Below are 8,594 nucleotides of genomic sequence, written 5' to 3' on the forward strand. Positions count from 1 at the left end.
ATGACTAAAAATAAACCAAATACAGTATTAAAGTTAATCTTGAAGTTTAGTTTTTAAATATTGCTATCTTTTGAAAACATACAAACAAAAAAAGAGATTAATTTACAGAGAACAAAATTTAAAAGATGAAACTGATTCATTTTAAATATCATGTGCATATGTACCTGTCTGGGTTCTTTAAAAATTAAGGCTGTAATCACTACTTAGGCTTGGGGGGAAGGGGGGGCAGTTAGAAGGGGAGAAGATGAAAAACAAAATTTTTCTTAAAGTCCATTTTATGTGGAAGACAGTATTTTACAAGGATCAATGTCTAAGATTATTTTTTATCTTTCCTTCATTCATTTTCAGGTTTCATCTTTTTCTTCAAGTCAAGAGGAAAAGAATGGGATGTTATGACTACACGGGCATGTTATAGATAGTCTTTTCTGGAAGTAGGTTAGACAACAATATAAAATTCAAAACTAAACCCCGTCACGTTTCCCTCTAAGGTGTACTACAAAGTATTTACTCTGCAGGCTTTGAAAGAGTATATCGTAAATTTAGCACACACACCTTACCTGAAAGCTCCGTAAAGTGGTCTGTACCAACAGACAAAGGAACACGGCGTGAAAAGCAAGAACCACAGGATACTCAGTCCAAAATCAACCCCTCTCGTACCATCAACACAAAACCAAGCCAAGCAGCCGAAGATATTCAGAAAGAGCGTTACAGCGTGGACTGTGGAAATCAAGAAAACAAACAAGACAGAAAAGTTTACATCCAATTCATGAGTGCATCCGATAAAAACTATACATTTAAAAATGTATTTACTAATAACAAATGTAGTCTAGATGCCACGTTCCCATTCAAAATGCTTCAAAGCACTGCCAGGTCTCTCAAGGGTGCTTGGAGAGCAGCACCCTCGGGAAAGCCAGCTCCTGCGGACAGCACTCTGGCAGGCGCGCCTCTGGCCGTCTTGTTCTGGACAAGGGCTCAGTCAAGCCGGAGGAGTGGGCCCAGGGAGCTTCTTCCCTGAGGAGGCGGCACATGATGGGTCCCCAGACCCAGGGCCCAGCAAGAGGACTGTCTGCCAAGAAAAGATCTGACTCTCTGAACTAGGTTTTCAGAGAAGGGGCTGCAAAATCCTCCGCAACAGGGCTACCGAGAAGAGAAACTGCAGAAGTGCCTATGAAATATCATGATAACACATTTTTTCCATCAGTATAATTAGTTAAGACACTTAGACTAAAAAATGCTAAAGCACTAGCAATTTCCAGTGGCTATACAGTTATTCTATGGCATTTTTAAAACTGTGGCTGAGAATTCAGCTGCTGTGCTAGTCCCAGCCCTGCCTTTGGGGCCACACAAGGCGATCTCACAATGTCTTCATAGATAAATGTTAACGACTACTCTCCCTGACGGAACAAAAATAAAAATCTCCGAGTGACACGTAGCTCTATGACAATCCTCAAGAATGGCATGTATTCAGTATAGTTTATAGCATTTTCAAAATTGTTGCTATTTTTAAATGAATTTTCAGGCTGAATTTATTATATGAAATGAAGTCTTATCAACGTTAAATTAATATTCAATGTAAATTAGTCATATAATAAGAATCTATCAACTACTACTGGTTGACTTACAAAGAGCAAAGAGAAAACCTATCAAATCTGAATGGAAAAATCTCAACATACATTAAAACCAAATTGTTAAATTTCATTGATTTATAAAGAAGCCTGAATCAAATAAAATTGATTATCAGCAAAACAGGATAAAACCACCAAGTCTAGGAAGCCTCTCAATTTCCTCTCCTGCAATCACAAGCCCATTTGTTAGCAGAGTCCAGAGCAGCAGAAAGAGCTCCGAGGACGAGGACGAGGACGAGTGAGGACAACAGTGTCTGACACCACGGAGCAATCACCAGCTCGAGGGAAACCTCTGCTTTTCAGCGTTACAAATGAGGGCCTTGCAGCTTTCAAACGCCATTGCATGCTCTCACACAAGAGACTCTAATTACTTTAGTCCCACTGGGAATCTTAATTCTCAAGAAAAATAATTTATTAATAAGTTTACTCAAAAATTATTTGCTTAAAAAATAAAGGTGGTTTTGTAAGGGGTTTCAAAAGAGAACTTAAGATAGCACATTATTACAAATTACTCTCTAACACTGAAAGTCATTCAGCTACCTGAAAACTGTTTTTTAACGCTTTAGAACATTCTAATTCAAATATCAATCTGTAGAGAAATAATTTGTAAAGGCCCATCTGCCAGGTCACTTAAGACAGGAGAAATATATGGGTTTGTGTGGGTTTTAAAGTTCACAAAAATCCTTTCAAGTGCAGATAAAAATATCGATTTAATTCTGTGTCATCTATTAAAGTTAATCAATGTTCTAATAGTATTAATAAGCCATAATCAGTAGGTTATTTGCTCCACAATATACCATAAAATGTCTAAGCCTATTATTGAGTCATCTGTATTTTATGAAGAGATTAAAAAAACAGAGAAGCAACCTAATGTGTAATGCATAATTATAATTATACGTTGCTAATTTCAATCTACTCACGTGAGGGTTGAATTGCTGCTTGAATAAAGAAGTCTTGAGGGCACTTTGTTTACATTATTTACAAGTTGAACAACTCTCCAATTTGCTTATTGGAGCTCTCAAATCTGCTAACAGTCATTCTATTGCAACTATTACTATAATATTCTCAACAAATTCTGCATTATAATATAGACATCTAACATAAATAGCTTTATAACACTGTATCTTCATCCCTCACAAAATGTTCTTTAACTTACCTGACTTGTTTTCTTTTTCATATCCAAAACTATACTCAAGAGTTTAAGCTTCATTTCACAGTTATTTCTGATTGTATCAGTTCATTTATAGGATCAATTATTTTTATATCAGGTAGAGGGCTTTTGCAAGTATATCTTCATCATATTTGGGTTTACTTCTTCATTTTGATACATTGTAGGTGTTATACCAGGGAAACAAAGAGTAAAAGGATCCAGCTCCAAACTTACTCTATCCAATCTTGAGCAAATTATTCACATTCTCTAATCTTTACTTTCCATAAGGACCAGGACCCCGGGTGATGTAGTGGTAACTAGTTGGGCTAACCATGAGGTCAACAGTTTGAAACAAGCCACTCCCCGGGAGAAAGACAAGGATTTCTACTGCCATAGAATTCCGGTCTTGAAAATAAGGGCAGTTCTACCCTGTCCTATAGGGTCGCTATGAGTTGGAATCGATTAGAAGGCAGCAAGTTTGGGGCTTTTATTTGTTTGGGGAGGGGGGATTTTACTTTCCATTTGCTATGAATCCACTTAATAAAGTACCTGTTCTTCATCAGTGGTTAGGATGTAAATGACAGTGTATATAAAAGGATTAGCACTATGCCTTACACAAAGTAATTTCTTGATAATGACTGGGTTTCATTATAATTATTAGAGAGGGACAGCATTAGTCCAGTCCCAAAACAACAATAGGCTACCTGAAACTTTTCTGAAGGTTTACAATAGACGTAAAACCTTCCTAAAAGGCTTCTGAACCAGTCTACACTCCAAGCTGGTACATCATTTTCTGTTTCAGTTATACTTCTGATTTGATTTTAAGCCCCTTTTTGCAAGATCTGTCAACAAAGCATACATTAGGAGTGCAACAAAGAGATTTATCTCTAAGAAAAAACGGAACCAATTTTGAAAGAATCAGCAGTGGAAAAGTAGCGAACCACTTATCATTTCCATTAACCTAGTTCATCATTCAAACTCTATTTACTAATAAACTCACTATACAATTTCCTTCCAATCTCCAATGCTCCCACACAACACCCCCCAAGAAAATCCCCCTACTGAGTGAAAGAATTTATAGCTAAGATGTTTCTGCCCACTAAAAGACTCTCTCTCATATTGTATTCAATTACATTAAATATATTTCTGCATTACATAGCATGTAAACAGAACTGTAACTTTAAGTATTGAGAAAAATATTATTGACACTCAGTAAAAGATAAAAAATAAAATCTGAAAAAGGAACTGAAAGTAGAGTTTTAAATGCTTTATCCTTAAGAGATGAATCACTTCTCACATTCCAGGGCAGCTTCACCTATGTAAGAAATGCTCATAAAATATTCTGAGGAAATTGATCTCATCTGTTTAGGAAAACAAGTAACTACAAGCTATCCATTTACCTGACTGTTGGGCAGGTAAGAAACCATGACAGCCACCTGCCCACTGACTGACATGATGTTATTACGTGGGACTGAGATGGGATGACATGATTTATTACAAGGGACTGAGATAACTACGTACACAGACAAACTTTTAACAGCTTGAGTTTTCTAATTTTATATACCATGAGTTCTAATTATGCTTTAAAATCTATTCAACAATACTCCCTATTAGCAATCAAGACACTTCAATTGTAAAAAGTATTTTCATCATTTGAAAATGAAAAGTAAATTGTGCTAAAAGCTATTTTTAGAAGACAGTTCATAGTATTACAATTAAGGCTCTTTTAAAAAGTCACAATGCCTACATTTAACAAAATTCTAAATGCTCTTGCTTAGCACAAAAATAGTATCTATAATTATTTTCAAAGTAAATATTGCCCCAGTAACATTTTCCACAGAAAAAGATCATTATAAACTATGATTACTAAGACAGAAAAGTCACTCTTTCCTCAAAAGAATGAGTTCTTAATAGATACATTTTCCTTGGATACATATCCTTGTTATCACACACAGTCTTAAAGGCCTGAGCATTATGTTTTACTTTGGAGATTATGATTCCTTCCAAATAAACAGGAAAAGGAGACTGAGTTACTACCCTAACATTAATACAGGAGTTCAAAATAGGGTGGATCTTGGCAACAAAAGGAACATAAACATATTTTATACTCACACATCCACAAGTAGTACATAATTTTTACTGTCTTTTGGAATTCTACAGGAATGTCTACAGAAAAATCCTGATAGAAACAAGGTCCAACAGGAAAATTGCCAGGAAGAGGTGGCCAATTATTTTTTCTGCCTGTAGATTAAAAGAAAGTTATGTACATTAGGGCAAATATGTGCTAATCCTGTTATTAGCTTCATAGCAAAGAGCTCTATCTATTCTTTAATAAACATTATAAAATACAATAGTATATCCCTCTATCCCTACAATTCTGAAAGTTGTTTTCCTTTTTGTTCAAAATTTTCAGCACATCACTTTAGAACACCTTAGATGGCAAAATACTTTCCCAGTATCGTGTAATATTTAGTACGAATCATCTATGTACAGACGGGTTTGAAGCACAAGGACAGAAACCATCACTCTTCCCTGAAAAACACGTGTCTTGAGCCCTAGTTTTAAACCCCTCAGCATTTTAAATTCTGAAATGGAACTGTTCTTTCCGTAACTCATGTGAACAAGGCTGGCTAGCTTCTGAATCGTTCAAGTTTTTGACTGCCAGATTCTATGAAGAAACACAAGAATCAAGCCAAAGAATCCAACTTGGAAATCTCCAAATCTAGAAAAAGCAATAATATCCACAAGACACAAGTGAGCAAAACCACAAAACTGCGAAACCACGCGCCTGCCATGAGCAGGAAGCTGAGGGACTACAGCAGTCATAAACCTGTGGGATGGAGCGACCGCACTATGAGGAGAAAACTCGACCTATATGGAGAAATGTGATTTTAAATGGGGCATGGGACATGGTTGGGGAAATGAAAAATAAATTTAAAGCCGTAAGATAAAACATGGTAATAGAGAGTAAACCTGCATCTAAAGGTCACTCGCTGAATTTAGATGTTTCCCTACGCCTTTTTAAAACTCCATTTTACACACATCTTTCTTAGAGCAGACAAATTCTGTATACGGTGGAAAAACCCATGACTTCCGATTCTCCCCGTTACCACTATTGCGCCTCCCGTATTACTCAAAGTTCATACAGTTTGTCTCGTTCTCCTCCAGAAAGCGCAGACCAGGTGAAGAACAGAGGGAACAAGTAAGCCACCTTTCACAAGCTGTCTGGAGGATTAAAGGAGAGTGCACAACTACACTAACATACTGAGAGTCTAACTCTTCATTTTCTATTCCTCCTTACAACCTGGACTAAAACACTCGTAGAAATCATTTATATTAGTCAATGCTACGGCGACAGGATACATTTTAGGTATAGGTCTCTGAAAACCATTAGTCTGAATTAAACCTTTAGCTTCTCCTTCTGTTAGCTGCTGTCTCTGGTGTTGTGAAAAAACGACTTGGGATAAAAGTAACACCATGAGATTTCCACATTCTAAGGAAGAGACAGGTCAGTGCATTATCTTATTGCCTTGGCATTCCACCACTATCCCAGGCACACAACAATGTCCTGCCTAGTCCTCTTTTCCCTTCTCATCCAGCAAGCACTACCTTCCCCGAAAATAACAGTCTCTTGAATTAACCTTTCGGAGCCACTGCCTGAATATTTTCACAGCAAATCATCGATTCTGCACATTTTTATTTCTTGGGCATCATTTAATAAACCTGCCTTGGGGAATTTGATCTGGTATGTTTGTGGGGTCAGAGAGCAGGTAACTTGGCATTGATCTGAATAACCCAGAGGTCAGAGTCAACTGTGGGTGCACTCCCATGCACTCAGAAGGGTACAATAGACCCAAAGAGGGCCCAAGTACGAAACCAAAGCTTTTTGGCTTTAGAATAAACTAGAATTACCAGGTGCACATTCCCCTTTATGTGCTGAGGATACCATTGTTCTATCCATCAGAAGGCTATACAAATCAGCCAAGAGCAGAGGGCTACAACTTATCCAGTAAACAATCTGTGGTATCCGATCCCTGCTAGAACAGGAAAACAGGGCAGGGTTTTATCCATAAACCCAGCGACCCAGATCTAGTGCAGGCATCATTTAAAGTGTTTCAAAGTTCATCTTATTTCAAGGTTCTTTGCATACTACCATGTTGACTGAGGTTTTGCATTTCTCGTTCCCGACGATCTAATTCTGCTGCTTTTCTTTCTAGTTCTTCCTGGCGTTTAAGGAGTTCTGCTTGGGCCAAGGCATGTTCCTAAATAAGAAGCATCAATAAAACATTTAGACAGCATCTCCTATAGCTCTCTGCTGTACTAGTTCCAATGATTATCTAAAATACAGGAATTATTGAAAATTCATGTTTCCAAAAATGTAACGGGGTTATAAGGTCTACTTTGATTCAATGAAAACGCTCAATGGAATGAATGTTGGGTCCAAAAGGACACGAAAAACCTCTCTCCATAAGAGAAACCTGCTGTAAGCTAATTGGGAAAACAAAATTATTTGGGGGATTTGGAAAACAAAGTAATCTGCCATAAACTAATTGGAAGAACAAAGGTGTTATCTCTGTGCCTAAATGAACATGAAGAACAGAAGGGCAGGGAAACAGCTGCATTGGCTCTTGTGGTAGTTACATAATCTGCTGTCAACTTGAGACTATTGAGAAGGGGTGGAGTTTACCCCGTCAATCAGATCACAGCTTAATGACCTTATTTGGAAGCACTACAGAGAAAAATAGCTCGCTGGAGGTGGGATGCACACACTCTCACATACAGTCTCCCTGCAAGATATTACTGTTGCTAAACCACATGGAGACACACCGATGGAGCCAGAGCCCTGGAGCTGGAGGAGCCATGAGGAGACCCACGACAGCACTAGGATTCTTCCACCGCCACTGGATCTATAAGACTTTGCACCCACTGGCCCGTGCTCTTCCTGCATTCGACATTCCTGCATGGCTGTGTGAGTCTAAAGAGGAATTTATGGACTAGTAATGGACGTATGGGCTAATATTGGACTTATGGACTTGATCTGGATGAGCTGGGATGTTTCTTAATACACAATTGCTCTTTTATATAAAGCTTTTTCTTCTACACACGAGTGTCCATGAATTTGTTTCTCTAATCTGCCAGGACTAAAACAGCTCATCAATGGGGTGCAATGGAACATAAGGGATCCAATGAAGGAGTATCATGTGATAGGTGATAACTATAAGATCATGAGATCAAAAGTGAACATGCCTAAGAAATCCTGGTCTATAATTCCATTTTTCCATGGAATACCAGGAATTCTATTCCTCTCCTCTTTTCTTGGACTTGTGGACACTTTATCATACCTCCTACCATTGTTGAGCCATCCTAGCACTCTCCGGGCACCTATTGGTCTATCACTGTTCTTGTGCTGATATTGGGCATTAAAAAGGGAAACCAACAGCTACCAAAAAAACTGTCTCTATACAAAATGTAACAAGGTAACTCCTCACTATGACTGCTAACAACAGAAGAAAGAAAATGCTATAAGCTAACAACGAGAACCATAGAGCTGACAAGCTGACTAAACCAAACTCAAAAGCATGTTGAAATTTAACCGTGAAGGAATAAACAGATTAAAGAATTCTCTTGCTCAAAAATCAAATGTTTAAAAAACTAAAACAAAAAAACAAAATAAAGACTTTCATACCCAAGGGAACCGATTTTGGCGGGTAGGGGAGGGAAGATAAAGCAGTAGACTAGACAATCTTGGGTGACGTAGAAGATGGTCCACAAAGAGAAGAGAAATCACGGAGCAGGGGAAGGGCAAACTATTTGGGGGT

The 8,594-nt window shown here is 37.9% G+C and overlaps 1 protein-coding gene across 1 annotated transcript in view; it reads right to left on the reverse strand.

Moving 5' to 3' along the window:
- The window catches only part of SCAMP1 (secretory carrier membrane protein 1), a 50,695-nt gene that overhangs the window by 22,380 nt on the left and 19,721 nt on the right, over nucleotides 1-8,594 (reverse strand). Inside the window, exons 2-4 of the mRNA XM_045285213.1 lie at nucleotides 6,929-7,037; nucleotides 4,888-5,016; nucleotides 558-717 (exon numbers count right to left, since the gene is read on the reverse strand). Of these exons, the coding sequence (XP_045141148.1) occupies nucleotides 558-717; nucleotides 4,888-5,016; nucleotides 6,929-7,037 (398 nt within the window). The remainder of the gene's footprint in view (nucleotides 1-557; nucleotides 718-4,887; nucleotides 5,017-6,928; nucleotides 7,038-8,594) is intronic.

Source organism: Echinops telfairi, unplaced genomic scaffold, assembly GCF_000313985.2.
Source record: "Echinops telfairi isolate 266 unplaced genomic scaffold, ASM31398v2 ScPeMD7_7469;HRSCAF=8507_1, whole genome shotgun sequence".
NCBI lineage: Eukaryota > Metazoa > Chordata > Mammalia > Afrosoricida > Tenrecidae > Echinops > Echinops telfairi.